The sequence below is a fragment of the Berghia stephanieae genome, chromosome 13 (genome assembly GCF_034508935.2).
Source record: "Berghia stephanieae isolate SIO BIC M18660-M18661 chromosome 13, UCSD_Bste_1.3, whole genome shotgun sequence".
In the NCBI taxonomy this organism is placed as follows: Eukaryota; Metazoa; Mollusca; class Gastropoda; order Nudibranchia; family Aeolidiidae; genus Berghia; species Berghia stephanieae.
In genome coordinates, this window is record NC_088372.1 from 16651148 (window position 1) to 16672912 (window position 21765).

Sequence of the window (21765 nt, forward strand, 5' to 3'; positions counted from 1 at the left end):
TAAAAGAGACTGAAAGGGGGGAGGGGAGAAGATAATTATAACATTTAATCTACATAAAAACATTGAAACATATTCTGAAGCTTCAATCCACAGTCAAGATAAGTAATTAGTAATAATAATAATGGTAATAAAGATGATGATGATGATGATGATGATGATGATGATGATGATGATGATGATGATGATGATCATGATGATGATGATGATGATGATGATGATGATAATAATAATGATGATGATAATAATAATAATAATAATAATAATAATAATAATAATAATAATAATAATAATAATAATAATAATAATAATAATAATAATAATAATAATAATAATAATTATTATTATTATTATTAATAATAATGATAATAATGAAAATGATGATGATGATGAGATGATGATGATGATGATGATGATGATGATGATGACGATGATGATGATGTTGATGATGATGATGATGATGATGATTAATAATAATAATAATAATAATAATAATAATAATAATAATAATAATAATAATAATAATAATAATAATAATAATAATAATAATAATAATAATAACAATAATGATAATAGTATCATTAATAGCATTGATAATAATAATGTCCAATAGCATACCCCATACCATAAGAAGAGACGAGTAATATCCAATAAAATGAAGATAAAAGATGTTATATATAATGATTGAACGTTATCCATTTAAAAAACGTAGACACATGACTTACCTATCCAGCTGTACATTTCGTAATGAGTTTATTTTAAGAGTGTGCAAATGAGTAGCCTACAAATTCACGTAAAGCCCAAAAAACCCCCCAGAAATTAGAAATGTCTAAATGAGCAAATAAAATAGAGAGAAAGAGAATGTGAGTAAATGTGACACAAATTATGTTTTCCCTTCTATATGAGTCACATTTGCTCACTTAGTAATCTTTTCTCTCTATATAAAGCCCTTAAAAGTTGGTTAATGTTATTGCAAGCCCTTTGGATAATATGATTGCAACATAGTTTTTAATTGAAGAAAAGCACAAGCAAAGTTAAACACACACACACACATTAACACATACACTCACACACACATTAACACACACACAATCACATTAACAAACACACATACACACACACAATAATACTTGAACAAGAATAAAAAGGAGCAGGAAAAAAAAAGAAACTACAGACAACATAAAATCAGGTGGCATTGATAATGGCACAGCGGGTAAAGCTGTTGCTTCATAAACAAAGGAACTGATCTCAATTCAGGGTACAACCAAGATTTTGTTTCTGTTCCTATTATTACCCACCCAAAATTGATAGGGTAGCTCTGTTGGAAAAAAAAAATTAATTAAGAGTCCTTCCAAACGGGTAGCATGCAATTACTCACTGGGTAAATGGCTCGGAATGTTATTGCAGACCTGCCTGTAACTACGAAACCATCGTAAAATTACGACATTTATTGGCTCCAATTCTAGAACTTCGATAGAATTGAAAATGAAAGTTGATGCCAAACTACAATATTTTTAGGATTTTCAAATCATTGTTGTTTACCTCGTGTGAAAGTAAATTGTTACTCTATAAATTTAATTATAAGGACTACAATTTTGATCTCCTAAAAATTATGAATTTATAATTATTTGAGTTGGCAGGTCTGTGTTAAAGTAAGTAGAGGCTTGTAAGGAGAGGGTTAAAACTGTTTCCCTTGTTAATTTTGCTGTAGTCCTTCAGCGCCATTAGGCTCATGGAGCCGGAGTTTATTCCTGTTTCTATAGCGTGGAATGGACAATAACAATTGCTTGCTACTTTTTGGATAGGACGCTAGTCTATCACAAAGTACTTTCCACCAGATCTAACAGACCCAGCTACCCAATCACTACTGGATGGACAGGGGGGGTTAGAAACTGCACCCGGGATCGATCTCGGCCCCTTTGCGCGTGAAGCGAGTGTTGAACTAATTGAGCTATTGGGACCCCCAATTAAGTGGGTTTTTTTCTTGCATTACTTTATAAATATTTCAACAAAGAATGCAAGATTCTCTAGCTTATTTGAAGGTGTTAGTAGACAGGGAATTGTATGAACGGAGATTTGTATATGATGAATAATATAGCAGTCTTTCGAGGATTTGGATTGATTAAATCAGTTACTTTTATCGCGCAAAATAACTCACAAGCTCGCGAGTGAGTCATTCTGCGATAAAAAAAACAACGAATTTAATAAATTAAAACACGTGAAAGAATACCCTTATTTGACCCCTCAAAGTAATTTTCTTAAATATTTCTTAACCGTTCCCACTAGTCCCTATATTTTGTTTGTTTTCATTTCATTGAATCATTGAATCATTGAACCTTCACCTACTTTACGGAATTGTGGAGCAACGATAAAAATCATGATTAATTTAAGTTACAGTTATGAGATGTTGAACCCAGAAATATTTCTTGTAAATGTGCTGCATCTGTGAGAGACAGAATGTGGTGTTGTCCTAGGGGTCAGTTGTTATGATGTGTCGCATGCGGGTTTTTTTTTTTAACTCACTCAACCCTAACACCGACTATATCCGTAGTATAACCAGGGCTACTTTTAATTATTACAATTTTTCTGAGACAAATTATAGGCTTAGTATCAAAGCTAATGTTTTTAGTTTTTACATGTTAATGATAGTTGAATAAAACTATCTACGCACATGCTCAGTTTTAATACATTTTTTCCAGTTTTGAAAAGTAGCAAAACGCTCTAGGATTGAGTGAGTTAAAAACTCCCACTGAAAAGAAGTCATGTTTCTCCAAATTAATTTGATAATCATATTATTGTTAAAGGCTTGGTCCGCTCTTATGACAGACAATTTTTAGTTTTTTTTTTTTTTTTGTGAGGCAGAGGGGGCAGCCGGTCCGGAGTTCCAAAAAAAGCAAGTGTGTAAGAAACCTATATTATTCCATATTAAGCTTTTATATAGCGCAATATCCACTTAACGTGCTCAAAGCGCTTTACAAGAGGTCCCTGGTCAACAGCAACATTTAACATGTAGGACGAGATAATACAATTTTTCGGACAAAGACAACGCTGTTAACGGCCAGGTACTCATTTTACACCTGAGTACGGTGAGAGAATGTGAATAAAGAGTATTTTCCAAGGACTCAACTATGCGTCGAGCGAGGCTCGAACCCATGACCTTCCGATCCGAAAGCGAGTGTCATACCACTAGACCACATAGCCGTTCCATTGAAAAACCTAATCATTTCTTTTGTAAATACGCTGTAATCGTTGAATAATGCTTTGAATGCGTGGAATAAAAATGTATTCAACGCTTTAAACAGAATATTTGCGAACATTTTATTGGTTTAAAATAAGGTGTTAAAGACAGCTGATTAGCAATTAAAAATAATCTTTTCGTTTGCATTAATATAAATCCAACCTACTTTTCTTTTTTTTGGTCAAAATGTCATTCAATCAGAAGTGGAAAAATATAAATGGTGAATCAAAGTTACGACTGCCATGCATCCAAAAACTAATCATTCAAATTTACAACAAATTACTTATTCTAGCTGAATTACCTCCTGATGGCGACCCCTTCCCCGGCCACACCCACACACACACACACACACACACACACACACACACACACACACACACACACACACACATACACACACACACACAGAAAATTAATAAAATTATCGCCTTAGATAAAGATCAAGCCTTTAACATTATGATAGTCAAACTGATTTGAAGGAACACATCATTCTATTCTAAGTGGGAGTTAAAAGAATCAAAACAACCTCACTCACACAGGGCTTGAATACATTTACAAACTTTAATAAATTAAACAGGCTACATTCAATTCTATCGTGTCTTCGTTGATTTAAACAGCTAATTAACATTACGAAAACAAGAATATCAATAATAATTGAAAGAAGGGTGCACAAAACGAAGAATAGCCACCATATTATGTCTAGGCAGTCAGACGATGTTCCAGTGCCAGATAAACAAACAAATAACTGGAAAATTCAGAATGGTCGAAGTAAAAGACAACCTTTTAGAGGCATCACATATTCTAATAATTGTTCGTAGAAGTGGATACAAATTTTGAATTTCTTATCACAGTTCCATGGTTAGTGACTAGACAGGACGTTTTAAAAAGAATTGGCATTAAAAGTACCAAATTAGCAGCCACCTGTGACGTTTCGGAGGGTTTTTTTTTTATGGGCAAGGCTTTAATCATCTCTACCTATAGATAACTTGAATTAATTGTATGAAGCATTTTTACAAATTATTAGTTAGGAAATATATAAGAAACTTACTTTGAAGGGTGGAATAAAGGTATTCTTTCAATGGATTGGATTTATTAAATCGGAATAACTCACTCGAAAGCTCGTGAGTCAATTGGCGTGATAAACATAACTCGTTTACTAAATCCAAACCGGTGACAGAATCCTATATTCAATTTACTAACCAATGAAAGAAAAGAGTGAAATATAATGACTGATACGTATTTTTACCATGGAGAAATACCCCTCATTATTAATAGGATTCAATAGTCGTAACGTCACTTCCTTCATAATGACGCATGGTAACTTAGCAACACTGGCTCTAAACTATCGGAACAATGGCGGACGCCCGAATAAAATATTTCTCCGGCGAGCATAAAAGCATATCCAGAGGGAAAAAAACATAAATTTGATCATGTTTTGACTTTTAGACATTCTGATCACAAGGCATATGAAAAGGGAATAAAAAAGTTCTAGCCAGCATGAAGAATAAAAAGTAATGATTTTCTTTGTTTAGAACCAAGATGACCGCCGTTGCCGGGTGCGTGACATCAGACTACTGAATCGTATTGTTGTAACTCGCCTGCGTGATATCTATGAACGTGTGCGATCAAAATGTATTGTGGCCCGCCGTCTAAAATCAGTGTTATGAAGAAGTGCTATTGATGCCGAAAGTGTAACTTGTAATATAAAAATATCAAAACCTGGTTTAAATTTATATGTTTATTGAGTATAATAATAATAATATAATAATATATTATATATAATATATATATATATATATATATATATATATATATATATATATATAGTTTTCTTTTTCTTTTTCTTTTTTCTTTTTTTTTTTCTTAATTACTCTTTTTATTTGATATAGATACATTTTTATTCTATTCGATTAAAAAATTATATTGTTTTCTTACTTATTCATTTATCTTAAAATCTCGTGATTTATTTATTTATTTATTTATTTATTTATTTATTTATTTATTTATTTATTTATTTATTTATTTATGTATCTATTTTTTCCTTGGTTTGCTTTGGTTCATTATTGATTGTACTTTAATAATTAATATATTAATTGGAAATTCGAAGTTAATGTATGATTTACATTAGCAATTGCCTAGAAATAAACCTTGAGTTGAAATGAGTTGGAATCATAAACCCAAAAGGTCACTTTTCCACGTATTTTAACTTTAAATTTACTGTTTGACACTTGATCTACTTCAAACTAAAACTGGGTTGTGACGGCGGGTTACGATTATTATTATTATTATTATTATTATTATTATATATTATATTATTATTATTATTATTATATTTATTATTATTATATTATATATTATTATTATTATGTTATCATTATTATTATTATTGTTATTATTATTGTTATTATTATTATTATTATTATTAGTATTATTATTATTACTATTATTATTATTATTATTAACAAGTGAACGATCACGTTCCCAAACCCTACAATGATCGACGAACGAACGACGTGGAGGAAAACGAAGATGATATGTCCTCAGAGTCTGAGGACCGATCCCTGTCTTCTTCCTCGTCGTTCGTCGTTCACTGTAGGTTGGAAACGTATTCGTTAACTCGCTATCATTATTACAATATTATTATTAGGGGCCACGTCTTACTCAATGTGTCTTATTGGGAGAAAGCTGTGCTTTTTCTTGTTACAAGGTGGACAAAATCTTCCTCCTCTTCTATATCGCATGCTGAAAGGATCCGGAGAGATTTCCCTTGGAAATTAATCAATGCAGAATTAATGGCACGATTCATAAGGTAAACAAAACCAAGGGTGAAGTAATATTAACATGAAAATAAATAAATAAATGGATAAATAAATAAATAAATAAATAATTGTCGTGTCCTGGTTATGATTAAGAGTACTCCTACTTGAGATTCGTCAAATACACCAACGTGTACAAATTTGCAGGTCTGATGGTCGAACACAATAATAGGCTTGTTTTACCATTGTTGTAATGGACAATATTTTTGTGTGTGTCGGTTTGAGAGTATTTACACTTTTACAACAATGAGCCCATAACAAATCGTGTTGTCAGACCTGCAAATAAGTATGCGTCGGCCAAGTTAATTTGTATCATAATATGTGACCATCCGGCTAAAAACGGTATCATGTCTGGACTCCGAAGTGAAAGTTGCGTTACAATACATACGATTTTTTGTGTGTCTTACTCTTTCATGTAATGTAAGACATTGTATTAATTCTCCATCATAAATATTAGAATTAAACCCCTAGTTTTATTGTCCTGGTCGAATCATATGCCCCCCCTCCTGCCCTCCGGCTCAAAGCGATAAACGTCAAAATGAGCTAGCAAGATGTCAACCCCTCCCCCCCTACCCCCCCCTCCTCCCCCCTCCTCCCCCCCTCCTCTCCCCCAACCCCCCCCCCCCCACCCCCCAAAAAAAAAAAACAAAACAAATAAAAAAACAAAAACAAAACAAACAACCCCCCCCCCAAAAAAAAAAGAAAACAGACGAAAAAAACCCCTACAAAACTTGCTCAACGCGCTTTATAAAGGGATGCAAGTAAACAGCAATACTTAACATTTAGGTCATGACAAAACCGCCTGGTAGTCGACATTTTCACTTTTTTTCTTTGTTTTTTTTGTCGACAGAGACAACGCTGTTAACGTCCACATAGGTGTTCAATTTACACCTGAATGAGGTGAGAGAATGTGAGTGCAAAGACTTTTCCAAAGTCCCAGATATGAGCAGCTCAGAGAAGAACCTCGAACCCTTGAACTACAAATGCACGAGTGATTGCATAACAGGCGGCATGTCTCATCCTACATGGTAAGTGTTGCTGTTGGCGAAGGACCCCCCTTGTAAAGCGCTATGAGCACGTTTAGTGTTTTATGCACTATATAAATGCTCACCATTTTTAACACATGGTTCATCAGATCTTTAAAACTGTTTCCAGACCGCAGGTCATATAATATTTGTGATTGACTAAAGTAATAAAAAATAAGAGTCGATTTTTTAACGTCAAAATGTGACCCATCAACTCAAAACAGCTTTAATTATGGGTGGTTTACTCTTCAGCCTTTATATAGTGCAACACCCACTAAACTTGCTCAAAAGCGCATTACAAAGGGTCCCTGAGCAACAGCAACGCGTAACATGTAGAACGAGGCATGACGACTGTTAGGCGATATTATTACAAGTATTTTTCTCGACAGAGACAAAGCTGTTAAATTCCCATTACTCGTTTTACACCTGGTACCGTGGTAGAATGTGAGTAAATGGCCTTTTCCAAGGAATAAACTATGTGCCGAGCGAGGCTAGAACCCAGGACCATTCGATCCGAAAGCGGGTGTCATACCACATACCACAACATAGCCGCACATAGACGTTAATGTTGGATATCACAAATTGTCACATTTCTAATCTCTGACCCTACCTTTCAAAACGGTAAGTGTTCTTGTGGTATGACATTCGATTTTGGGTCGGAAGGGGGTTTGAGCCTCGCTCGCTCATAGTTGAGTCCATGGAAAATACTATTTATTCACATTCTCTTACCACAGACGGGTGTACAATGAGTCCTGGACGTTAACAGCGTTGTCTCTGTCAGAAGCAAAGAATTTCAATATCGCCTAACAGGCGTTGTTTCTCGTTTTACAAGTTAATTGTTGTTGTTGGTCGGAGATCCTTTGTAATGCGCTTTTGAGCAAGTTTAGGGGATATTGCCTTCAAGATCAAGCGCCTAGTTTAACATTGTTGTAATGTAGACAATATTTTGCAACTTTGTTTTGCGATTTCTCATACAATAATGAGCGCTTAGGGAATTGGGTTATCAGACCTGCAAATAAGTACAAGTAGGGCACAACTCATCCCGATATTATACCGTTTTGAGACGGTGGGTCACATATGACTGTTGGTTAAAGCTCTAAGAATAAGCGTTTGATTTAGTGCCTAGGGAATCTGCCCATACATCTTGCTCCTAAAATAGTTATGCCACTATATGATTTAATATGCAATATATTTATTAATATTCCTCTGAAAGACCTTATATGCACCTACGTGCAATGAGGTTTGGAACCGGAAGAGTAGAAGGTGTGACGTCACAACTTTTCTGCCCCTACTCTTGAGCCATAGTAAATATTTAAAACATGTGACTTGACTAACTGCCTTCTGCTTTCGATGCCATCTGCTGACCTCACTCATAGCATTGACTGTTCCTTTTATCTTGTGGTTGAAGATTCTCCAGTAGTTTCGGTCTTGTGCTTTTTTTGTTCAAGCGTTTGATAACGTTAAGAAAAGTTAAACGGTTTTCGTCATTGAAAGGTATCAAATCGTTATTGATAGTGAGGGTTACGTTGTTGTTTGTCAACCCCAAGCTCATTTGTATTGGCAATAGAAAACAGCGTGCGTTTTTTTTAAAGACCACCTGATATAGATAGTATGCAGATGACGTCACTCAAGTCTTTGTTATTGTTTTTTGCCATCCGCGTTTATGAGTTATGCTCACTGAACTGTATTAACCCGACTATAAACGTTCATGGATACACACAGTTTTGTGTGTTGGTCCGTTATACTTCCGGATGGCAATGTTATGAGCTTCTCAGCCAAGCGCATACTATCTATACAATCCTCGCTTTTTTTACGTCCCGTAATCCTGATAATTCTGCATTGGGAAGCCATATGTCATCAAGATGATACAGAAACTAAAACTTGCCTTTGTGGACATATCAAAAGACATGACACCTTTGAAGAAAACAATTCTAGAAGATATTGTGGAGGGTAAAAGAGGGAGAGGGAGACCAAAAAGAAGATGGTCGCAAGACATCAGCGATTGAATGAATAAGCCAGTGACTGAATGTGGAAAGATGACACAGAACAGAAGCTTGTTTCGGTTGCAGTTGAGGACGCCACGTCCAGGAGGGATAAGCCATGATGATGGATCCTGATAACCTGACTGTACATCCCTCTGCCACTAAAATCGCTACGTCACTTTATGATTGAACATGTAACCTATTCATTATTAGTCATACGAATGACTTGTTACATACACACTTCCAATAATTTTGGAACAAGAAGAGTAGAAGTTGTGACGTCACGACGTATCTACCACCCCTATTGCCTCCGTTAGTGTTATGTCAGGCTATGACTTTGCCACATTCCATGGGTGAATACAACATACGGAGTTATGATTATATAAAGGCTTCAAGTAAATAAACTTAAAGCTTGTATACTTTTCCCTGGGATCATGTTTGACTTTGTTAAATTAGTTTTGTCGTCTCGTATTAGTCATTCAAAAGTTAGAAAAGAAAAATCAATTATTCATTGTCATAAACATATGACACGTTTTTGTGCTGTTAGATCCTGGCCTCATCCTCCTCCTCCTCCTCTTCCTCCTCCTCCTCCTCACATCATGCAAGTGGTAATTTAAGCAGTTAACTGCCGTATTGTGGAAAATCACGTATTTAAAGATTTGGCCAGAAAACTAGTCCTTCAAATATCGATTGATTTAAATGACCATTATCTTGGCAAAAACTCTCAATCCTGTGATCTTGCGAAATTCAAAGTTTAAGATTAGGGTCGTTTGAATTGATTGATATTTGAAGGACGAGTTTTCTGGCCATTAGAAAAAACGTGTTTTCCATACTACGGCAGTTAACTGCTTAAGGGCTGAGTAAAGATATAAGTTAATGAAAATATATAACATGCAATGCATGATGCAGTGTTATTATAGTATAGTATAGTTTTCCAGCGTATTAGGCGTTTTGTGCCTTTGCTGATCTTGGCATTCAGTTCATCGAGATAAAAGTCAATAAAAAGCCCTAACAGATCTTTTGACCTGTATCTATAATATATAAACTTTTTGATAAATTGAAGGCCCTAACCCTAACAGATCTTTTGACCTGTATATACGTCTAACCCTTTGATGGGATCTTAATGGGCGGTTCAACTATGCTAAACATGTAATCTGCTAAGTGGCTATCTAAGCTATTTTTGAAGGCGTTGACACTTGGAGCATTGGTCACCGTTTCAGGGAGACTGTTCCAGCGGTCGATCACACGTTGATTAAAGTAGTGTTGCCTAAGCGATGTGTTACACCTTGGTTTATGCAGCTTGTAATTATGACCTCTGGTTCCATTGTTTGCAAACACGAAAAGTTTACTCTCGACTTGATACAAACTGTGTGTAAACTTGTATGTTTCAATCATATCACCTCGTACTCGTCTGTATGTCATGCTTGGAATTTCAATACGTTTCAGTCTATCCTCATATTGCTTATCTTTCAACCCAGGAATTACTTTTGTTGCTCTGCGAAGCACGCCTTCAATAAGTTTCTTATCTTTCTCAAATTGTGGTGACCATACTGAGTTGCTGAACTCGAGATGGGGTCTGACTAATGCAGTAAATAGTATTTTCATAGTTGCTGCATCTAAATAGGTAAAAGATCTATTGATGAGTCCAAGGATTCTGTTTGCCTTATTAACTTGTGTTTCTATATGCTTTGAGAATTTTAATTTAGTATCAACATGTACTCCCAAATCTTTCTCAAGTTTTGACTTATTCAGAGCTGTTCTGTCGCTACAGTGATGCTGTCTCATATCGTAGTGAAAGATTTTGTTTTTCGTTCCAAGATGTAGCACTGTGCATTTTCCAGCGTTGAACTTCAGTTGCCAATCGTCTGCCCAGTTGACTAGATTGTCAATATCTAACTGAAGACTGTCTCTATTTTCTAGATTGTTTACCTTTCTGTATACTTTAGTATCATCGGCATACATTGAACATGAGCTAGACAAAATACTTGGTAAATCATTAATGAAGATTACGAAAAGAGTTGGACCTAAGACGCTGCCTTGTGGCACTCCACTAAGAACTTCTGTCCAATTTGACACTATGCAACAATTCTATGAAAATTAGAAGCCACGATTACAACACATTGATTTGCATTTACGTAAAACGTACTGAACAAAAATGAGTACTAGGTCTATAACCGTTTCAAGAAATTACTATATACAAAACATTTTAGACTCAAACCCCTGCTTCAGTCAACAACAAATAATAATCAAAACTATTACTTTTCACGTATAATCAAAATCTGCCCGAAAACTTACACGAAGTATTAGCGTTTGAATGGATTTTGGTGTTTTTCGAAGACGTGCTTGAGCCGAAAACGTTCCAAGTTTAGTTTTGTTTTTCTTTTCCTTGTTTTGTTTTTTGAAGCTTCATAATATTATTCTTTTTTAGTACATTACTTTTGACTGACCACAGCTTCTGGAAGCACAAATAACTACCATAAGACCAAATACGATGCCAAGAATTTTAATAAGCTCCAGAGAAATGTCAAGGTTGCTGCGATTATTGTACCTTTTTTTTTTGACGACGATGATTATCAATTTACCAATTTCCGTGTAATCAATATCAAATATTGGGATTCAAGTATTCATATCTATTAAGACAGATAAATAAGCCTGTGATAACAGAAAAAAAGATATTTACTTTTCTGGGTCTTTCTCTTGTGATTCTTTGACAGCTACATAACCCACTAAGGCAACGATGACCAACAATAGAAACACAATAGTGGTGCCCTGAAATATAATGGGAGGTTTGGGGGGGGGGTAGGAAAAACAAGACTTGAGGATTTATCAAGAGCAATATCCACTAAGCGCTCTGTAAACGCTACTATACAAAGCTTTCATGAGCTTCAAAAGGGTATGAAATTTAGGTTTAAAATTTAGTTTCCAGCTTTATTATGAAAGGAGAGAAATTGACTTCATTCAGATCTTTGTGATTGTTTTTAGACATCCATTTGAATGATTAGTTCCCACTAAATTATATCAATCAGGCTTTAAACGTTTAATACATAGTTTGGTGTGTTCTTTCGTTATATCAGTCTGGCGGATGTTGACAGTGTTTTACTTAAACGCAAACCTGAGCTAAAACCAATGATTTTGTTGAGTTGACAGGATTCTCTTTAAAACGAAAAAATATTTTTAAAAATAATAATAATACAAATTCTCTAATTTTGATCATTTTCGTCTTCACACTAAATTACCCTTTGTCTTGTTTTTTCCCCCGGCATGATATCGGATTAACGAGTGGGTACCCATTAAGTGGATTCATTTATTACCAAATTCTGTCTTCTGATTGATGACTTTGACTAATTTGGTGATATAGATAATGAAGACGACGATAATCAACAAACGGTGATTTCATAAATTCTTTCGGCCTTTTTTTTTTTTGGGGGGGGGGGGGGGGGGCGGGGTGTTTCCACATCAGCTCATAAGGTTTTGTGAGTAGATACCACCATTTCAACATCATCCATTTGCGTACATGACAGATGCGCTTTATCATCATTTTTTTTGTTGTCTCCCCAGAAGGAGATATAAATAAATATGGAAGTAAAGTCGTGATGCCACACTTTATACTTTTCCGATTCCAGAATCCTTGGAAGTGTATCTTATGTAACCAGTTTTTCGGAGGACTGTCAATAATGAATTGATTGGTTACATATTGAGTCATAAGGATACATAAATTTTAACGTAGCAGGATGTATTGATAGTATGCACTTGGCTAATAAGTTCACAACATTGCCATCCGAAAGTATAACTGGCCAACACACAGAACTGTGTGTAACAATGATCGTTTATAGTCTGGTTAATACAATTTAGTGAGAATTACTCATAAACGCGGATGGCAAAAAAAAAAACAAAACCCCAAAAAACCAATAACAAAGACCTTAGTGACGTCCTCTTCGAACTATCTATAGACAGATTATAAGTATTACTGGATGTAAAAGAGCGAGGATTGATGATGTTTATCGTCGACTAGCATGTATTTAGACTAGAAAATATGATGCTCTCAGTCTCAAACCAGAAGCTCGTTTACATAAGATTTGTATTGAGTCCTCCGAAGAGTGAATTTGCAATTCCCATGAGATTGGAGCCAGTGTTTGTTTATTTTTCTGGCATCACACATTTGTTTCCTATTGACACTATATTCTTCATAAAGAAAGTAATGTTTTGCACACTTTCAAGGCTCTCGGGGCGGAACGATCTACGTCAATTTTTCATGTGCTTGGGTCATGGATCACATTGCAAAATGTGTTAAAATGATTTAGGATTTAATTCTCATCGGGCCTTGAGGCACATAGGGTATCCACCAGACATCTCCATTTTTTGCGATCGGCTGCTTTTGCGGTGGCTGTATTCCTTTAATTCTTTCTCCATGGTCCTTCGCCAGGTCTCTTAGGGTCTTCCCCGCATTCTCTTCCCATCTGCTGTGCAGTACAAGGCTATCTTGGGAAGTGACCCTTTTTCCATTCTGGTCACATGACCCAGCCAACGCCATCTTCTTCTTTTTATTTGGTGTGTTAAAATGACCAAAATAATAAAACAACTTTTTCGAAACATCCAACTACACTCATTAGGTCATTTTGGACCACTTGACCCATGGGTATGTTAACAATTTTCATAAACAAGCAGCGTATTTAATAAAGGAATTAAAACAATAATTTGATCAAGAAACTAAAAAATTGAGCTTGAAATTTTATACAGCGCAATATCCACTAAACGTGCTCAAAGCGCTTTACAAGCTAGGTATCCCTGGCCAACAGCAACATTTAACATTTAGGACGGGACATGACGCCTGTTAGGCGATATTACAATTTTTTCGGACAAATGGCTTGGTACTCATTTTACTTCTGAGTACGATTAGAGAATGCGAGTAAAGAGCCTTCTCCAAGGACTCAACTATGCGCCGAGCGAGGCTCGAACCCAGAACCTTCCTATCCGAAAGCGAGTGTCATACCACAAAACCACATAGCCGCACTAAGAAACTAGTGGAGAACCTGACTGCAATGTTTGCAGAGAAATAAAACTATTACGAACAGGCTCTCATCTATATAAATTATGATACTAGTGTGTTGTGGAAATTGGATTCAATAGTCTGATGTCACGTCCGCCCAGCAACTGGGAGCAACATGGTTCTAAACAAAGAAAATCGGTCCTTTTTATTCTTCATGCTGGCTAGAACTTTTCATACGTCATGTGATCAGAATGTATAAAAGTCTAAACATGATCACATTTATAATGGGTTTTTTTTCTCCTCTGGATCCACTTTTATGCTCGTCGGAGAAATATCTCATAAGGCCGTCCGCCATTGTTCCGATAGTTTAGAGCCAGTTACTGTTACTATGCGCCAATACGAGGGAAGGGCCGTCATAACTAATGAAGCGTATTAACATAGATTAGGAGGACTATTCTCAGCCATCAACGATCAACATTGCCTCGGTAATAAAATATGTAGGTGCGCGCAAATTTATCTGACAACAGGGCGGTCAAATTGCGATTCCCAACGTCAAATGACCGAGCATTACGTCCTAGCAGATTTTATAATTCTTTCAGTCTAAGGGTTGTTAAAATTACCCTTGATTTAAAAAAACCCAATAGTTTCTCGTTTATCAGTCTGAAAAAAAAAATAGCTTTAAAATTGTTGAATTTGCCAGTAACTCTCTTCTTCTTCTTCTTCTTCTTCTTCTTCTTCTTCTTCTTCTTCTTCTTCTTCTTCTTCTTCTTCTTCTTCTTCTTCTTCTTCTTCTTCTTTTTCTTCTTCTTCTTCTTTTTTCTATTAAGGCCAAATCTTCAGGCCGAAGATTGTATGGCCGATTTTTCAGTAACAGGGGTTTTAGAGAGAAGCAGGGAGCGATTTTTTGAAGTCATCAGTAGAAAGGGCTTGTTTACAATTGGTTGGTAGGGAGTTCCAAAGTCGGATGGTGGAGGGGAAAAAAGAGTAAAGATGATGGTTAGTTCTTGAGTGAGGATTTCAAAATTAAATGCTGAGTTTCTTGTTTTATTGGTGTTCCGTTTGAATGTCGAGTGTTCCGTTTTGTACTTTCTGGAATATGAGGAGTTTGGTGATAGAACGTCTTTCATGTAGCGGTTTCCATTGGAGATCGTTTATGAGCTGAGTTAAGCTCATATCCCGCTCATAGTTTCCACTGACAAATCTGGCCATCCGACGTTGGACTTTTTCTAGCTTTTTTCTGCTTGTTGGTAAAAATTTAACATGGGCTGTACGGAACAATTTTGATCCCTTAACCTTATTTAAAGAATATATATCTAATCGTTTGCATCCACGACTCATTTGATCGACGACTCCTTGGAAAAGAAACCTGAATATGGCCGGCTCTCGTGGTGTGGCAAAACCAAGTGGTGCTATATACGTTTAGGTAAAATACTCACAGCATTCACCAGTCGGACATGACGTACCAACCCACAAAATTATCTGTAATCTTAAACGATTATAGCCTGATTGAGATAATTTAGAGAAAACTAATATTCAAATTGGATGTCTAAAAACAAAAACAAAGAGCTGAGTTACGTCTATGTCGTTCCTTTCATACATTCAAGAATATCTAGCATGGCAGGGTGCATTCTCTCCCTTTTTTTGGATTTATGGTAGACTGTGGCCACAAGATGTTACTAAAGGGTTCTTATCAGAAAAAAGGTTATATTCTTACAAAGCAGCGGTGACCACTGGAGTACTCCTGTAAAAGAGCCATCTTGGTGAAGTTTGTTCCGATCAATAAACGGCTGGGATTGGAATCTTTCCAAAATCTTTATTGAGTTGTGTTGTGAGGAGCTGAAAAATATAAACAGTGGCAAACCGTGTTAACTTTGCAACACACACACACACACATACACACATACTTACACATGCACACACACACACACACAAACTAGAACATCTATATGGCGCAATAATATTCAATAAACGTGCTCAAAGCGTTTCTCAGGGGGGTCCCTAGCAAACAGCAACATATAGATTGTAATCTGTTGGGCGATATTACATTTTTCTCCGACAGAAATAACGCTGTTAGCGACAAATTACTCATTTCTTCTTTCTTACCAAAGTGCGGTGAGAGAATGCGAGTCGACAGTCTTTCCAAATGACTTAACTATGCGCCGATCACAGCGGGATTCAAACCCTGGACCTTCCGGTCCAAAGTCGAGTGTCATACCACATAGCAACACAGACGTTCAACCCCCTTCTTCCCCCCAACCAACACACACGTTTAGCAATTACATTACATAGTTATCTAAATATTTATTCTTATTATCACTTGGTATACTATTAAGTAAAACACTTACAAGTGTTGACCGCCAATCATACAAAACAATGACAATGAGTGGAAGGGAGCATAACCGAGCCCCAGTGTCGCCACAGTTATCTTATAGCCTGACACTGACCAATAAATTACGTCAAAAAACCAGTCAATGGTTACAAAAGAAAATAGATCGTGAGTTGTATTCAATAGATCAACCAATAGAATCACTCGTTTCCTTGTGCTCGACTAACGACAACTGCTAACTAGAATGAGCAAAAACCTAAAAAATGACGTCAAAATATCAGTCATACTGGGTTTTTGCCGATGGCTACGGTTTTGCGTAGCCATCGTTATGTTATAGCCTGATACTGAAATCCAAAAGGACTGGCAGTTTGACTTCATTATTTGGTTTTTGCACCGCCTAGTGAGTTGTCGTTAGTAGAGCTCATGGAAACATGTTATTTCATTGGTTGAACTATTGAATACAACTCACGATTTGTTTTCTTTTGTGGCAAAAGACTGGCATTTTGACGTCATTTTTTGGTCAGTGTCAGGCCATAACTTTACGAAGGCCACGGTTCTTGTGTCAGGCTATATTATGTTAACGATCGGTTCTTGTGTCAGGCTATATTATGTTAACGATACGGCGCCAGTCAGTCCTAAACTATGCTAAGAACACAGTATTGTATGCGTCTAAGTAAAATGCAGACTATAGTTCTCCATACCTTACATCTCCTACCACCACGGGAAAGGATAGAAATGTGTTAAAATCTGATCCGCGTGAATCTACACAATCGGAAAACACAACCAGCGGTCGTAAAACGTTAACAAAGAGAGAAGCGATATTAACTTCCTTCATCCTATTATTTGTAAACACAAACAGCTATTGAAGCTATAGATAGAATGCGCTTGGCCAAGGAGTTCACAACATTGCCATCCGGAAGTATAACGGACCAACACACAAACTCTGTGTAACCATGAACTTTTATAGTCAGGTTAATACAGTTTAGTGAGAACAACTCACAAACGCGGATGGCAAAAACAATAACAAAGGCCTGAGTGACGTCATCTGCATACTATCTATAGATAGTTCGAAGATGACGTCACTCAGGTCTTTGTTATTGTTTTTTGCCATCCGCGTTTATGAGAAATGCTCACTGAACTGTATTAACCCGACTATAAACGTTCATGGATACACACAGTTTTGTGTATGGTCCGTTATACTTCCGGATGGCAATTTTATGAGCTTCTTAGCCAAGCGCATACTATCTATACGTTTCAGATAATAGGCTCAAAACATGCGACAACAGGATATAACATTCCAAAAACACAAAACTATGTGCAAATTTATTAAACGTTTATAGTCTAATTGGAGGAATATAGTGAGTACTAACAATTAAATGGCTGTCTAAAAACAATAACAAAGAACTCAGTAGCGTCAATTTCGTCCCATCTATATATTTTCCGAGCGGCTTGTGGGTGTGTTACAATTATCACGCATTGATTGGTCAAAAATCTACTGGTTAGTTAGAAGGATATCTCCTCAAAACATTTTTTTTAAAAACATACAAACAAAAAAAAAAAAAAAACTGAGAGTATAACCGTCTTTAATACTTGCCAGTCACCCGAAGCAGTCAGGCGGTAGCCATCGTTTACTTATAGAGACCGATACAAAAACTCACTGAGACCCATATTTTGACGTCATTTTTAGGTTTGTGGACCGCCCAGTGAGTTGTCTTTAGTAGTGATCAAGGAAACAAGTGATTCCCATTGGTTGAACTGTTGAATGCATCTCACGATTTGTTTTCTTTTGTGGCCAACATCATTTGTTGGTCAGTATCAGACCATGAGTTTACGAAGGCCATGGTCATCCCTCACAGGTCCTGAGAGTCATTCACAAATTTGGCATGTCCCGATGCAATAGACACATAGATAACCAAGCCTCTCAGACAGTCGTCATAATGTGAACAATGGCAGTGATTGGGTAACATATTGAACTTTGCAGGTTTTACTATCGATGCCATGTGTATATATGTAAAATACCCACTGATCTACCGCTTGATCCAAAAAAAAAACAAACAAAAAAACCCACAAAATTCTATATGTAAACTTAAACATTTACCATATGATCGAGAAAATCGTGTGATAACTAGTCACCCATCTGGCGGTATATATATATATATATATATATATATATATATATATATATATATATATATAGAGAGAGAGAGAGAGAGAGAGAGAGAGAGAGAGATCGATTTCATTCACGTTATTGTTTATAAACAACTAATACGTTTGTCCGTGTGAAGATGCCTCACAAATTCCATGTTTTGATTGGTCAAAAATCTACTGGTTAATTCCCTCCACATTGTGTCAAAATAGTGTGATAAATACTCATAACTTACGGAGCCGATTGATGTTTCGGGGAAGACGTCATCATCATTCAATCCCGTGTTAGCTCTGTGACCATAGCCATCGTTATATTATAGCATGACCGTAGCCATCATATGGTTATAGCCTGCCACAGTAGCCATCGTTAACTTATAGATAGTTCGAAGATGACGTCACTCAGGCCTTTGTTATTGTTTTTGCCATCCGCGTTTGTGAGTTGTTCTCACTCAACTGTATTAACCAGACTATAAGAGTTCATGGTTACACAGAGTCTGTGTGTTGGTCCGTTATACTTCCGGATGGCAATGTTGTGAACTCCTTGGCCAAGCGCATTCTATCTATAGCCTGACACTGACCAAAAAATGACGTCAAATGCCAGTCTTTTGCCACAAAAGAAATCAAATCGGGAGTTGTATTCAATAGTTCAAACAATGAAATAACTCGTTTCCATAATAATAATAATAATAATAATAATAATAATACTTTATTGCATCCCAAAAAGGAAATTTTTTGTACAGACGTGTTATAATTTACACATAAGATAAAAATACAATGGAAATAGGATGTATATATATATATATATAAAAAAGCTGCGCTTTATAATATAAATAATTTCAACACTGTAAAATAGTTAAAACTGTCACTTATAGTCACTTATAATTGAAAATTGAAAAGATTGCAAAACAAATAAATTAATAAATTAATATTTATATTTTTAAAAAGTAAAAATGAGAAAGAATTATATAAAATGATTATTGCTTGTTGTTATAAAGCCTAATACTGGACGGCAGAAAAGATTTTCGGTGTCTCTCTGTTTTCGTTGAAATAGAGAAAGGGCGACCACTTCTTTCTGACATAATAATTGATGGTCTTAGTGGATGATACTGGTCATTTAATATTTTAGTTATTTTATTTATACAAAATTTCTCGTATAAAAGATCTACATCGTCAACATCATTTATATAGCGTTTAATGGATTTTTTAATATTTGAAATGAGCTCTACTTACGACAACTCACAAGACGCTACACAAACCTAAAAAATGACGTCAAACTGCCAGTCCTAGAGGGTTCTAGTGTCATATTATGTTAACGATGGCTACGGCCTGACACAAGAATCCACTAGAACTGATAGTTTGACGTCATTTTTTTTTAGGTTTTTGCGCTGCCTAGTGAGTTGTCGTTAGTAGAGCTCAGGGGAACAAATGATTCCATTGGTTGACCTATTGAATAAGACTCACGATTTGTTTTCTTTTGTGGCCAAAGACTTGTCTTTTGACGTCATTTTTGATCAGTGTCAGGCTATAACTTTACGATGGCTACGGACGTACACATCCGACACATGGTTTGAAGCCGCCGGTAATAGAATTCAATAGTTTGATCTCACGCCGCCCGGCAACGGCGGCCATCTTGGTTCTCAACAAAGAAAATCATTACTTTTTATTCTTCATCCTGGCTAGAGCTTTTCATATGCCTTGTGATTAGAATATATAAAAGTCAAAACTTGATCAAATTTATGTGTTTTTCCCCTCTGGATACGCTTTTATGCTCGCCGGGGAAATATTTCATACGGGGGTCCGCCATTGTTCCGATACTTTAGAGTCAGTGATACTAAGTTACCATGCGTCATTAGGAAGGAAGTGACGTTACGACTATTGAATCCTATTGATGCTATGCTTTTATTTTTTTTAAAACAACTCCCAGCTGGCGGGATAAAACGTATCAACCAAACACACACAACAATGTGTAATCTCAAACGTTTAGTCAGGTTGATATAGATAGTATGCGCTTGGCTAAGAAGCTCATAACATTGCCATCCGGAAGTAAAACTGGCCAACACACAAATTGTGTGTAACCTTGAAGGTTTATAGTCTGGTTAATACAGTTTAGTGAGAAGTACTCATAAACGCGGATGGCAAAAACAATAACACAGACATGAGTGACGTCATCTTCGAACTATCTATATCAGACAGATTTAGTGAGAAGTACTCATTAAAATGGCAGGCTAAAAACAATAACAAAGAGATGAGTGGCGTCAATTTTATTCTAAATTATATCACCATGTCCCCAAGACAAAAAAAAAATAAGATCGGAAACGAAAATACTCGTACATAAGAAAAATACTAGATACTCCAATGAAACAAGTAGGTCTTGAAAACCTGCTATGTTATTTTATGCTTACCTTGGACAGATAAATCGTTCCAACACTTCAGAAATCCTTTGATTAAAATGACAGACAAGCTTTCAAAATGTTGAACTGGAAAACTTGACAGAGACTTAGACTATCAAAAAGCGATGAATTCAATTTGTCATTGCAATGTCTCTGCCAAAGAGTAAATTTAAGTTAATAGGCAAACTGATGATATTTCTGGGTAATTCAAAACAGTCGAAGATCACATGTCATCAATTATTTATCACTGTCAATATAACCAGCTGTATTATTCAGTTGTGCACATACGTTTAAATAAATAAATTAGCAAATTGTATCTTCTTCGTGTTCGTTTCCTTGTTGTGAAAAAGAATAATTTGCTTTGGAGTCTTATAACTAACTGTATGATAAACCAACAGCTTCTCTAAAAATATATATGCGTGGTCCTGAATAACAACAACAATTGAATTGAAGTTCGTGTCCCTTCTTTTTATTGTACGATAATTATAGGCGATGTCATGATTCGTGGGCTTGGGGAAAAAAAGCTCGTTTTATTTCGTATTGCAGATAGTTTGTGAATACAATACCAAAATTTGGCTTGTCTAATAAGCAATTTGAAAATTCAAACTGGTGTTGGGAAAATGCTTAAATTCATAACATTAAACAATTACAATGATATCATCCGTGTACACTAACGTTTTGCAAAACGACTTTGGGTCCCCTATCTGTTAAAGGTACAGCTTATCCCATAACTCTCTTTCGTTGGATAATTCATACTACACATATTGTAGGTATTATTATTATATATATTAGTGTTGAATTTTTTATCACAGATTAAGTCAACTTGATATAAACACATTTCTAAAACAAACATTATATC

At 35.8% G+C, this 21765-nt stretch overlaps 1 protein-coding gene across 3 annotated transcripts in view; it reads right to left on the reverse strand.

Annotated features, from left to right (window-relative positions):
* The window catches only part of LOC144959115 (uncharacterized), a 41016-nt gene extending 19583 nt beyond the window's left edge, over positions 1–21433 (reverse strand). Inside the window, exons 1-4 of one of the 3 annotated variants that reach the window (XM_078891540.1) lie at positions 20919–21433; positions 15760–15881; positions 11739–11827; positions 5897–6001 (exon numbers count right to left, since the gene is read on the reverse strand). In XM_078891540.1, the coding sequence (XP_078747666.1) occupies positions 5897–6001; positions 11739–11827; positions 15760–15801 (236 nt within the window). In that variant the 5' untranslated portion in view covers positions 15802–15881; positions 20919–21433. The remainder of the gene's footprint in view (positions 1–5896; positions 6002–11738; positions 11828–15759; positions 15882–20918) is intronic. The other 2 variants (XM_078891541.1, XM_078891542.1) reach the window with 2 other exon arrangements.
* Between the last annotated feature and the right edge of the window lie 332 nt (positions 21434–21765).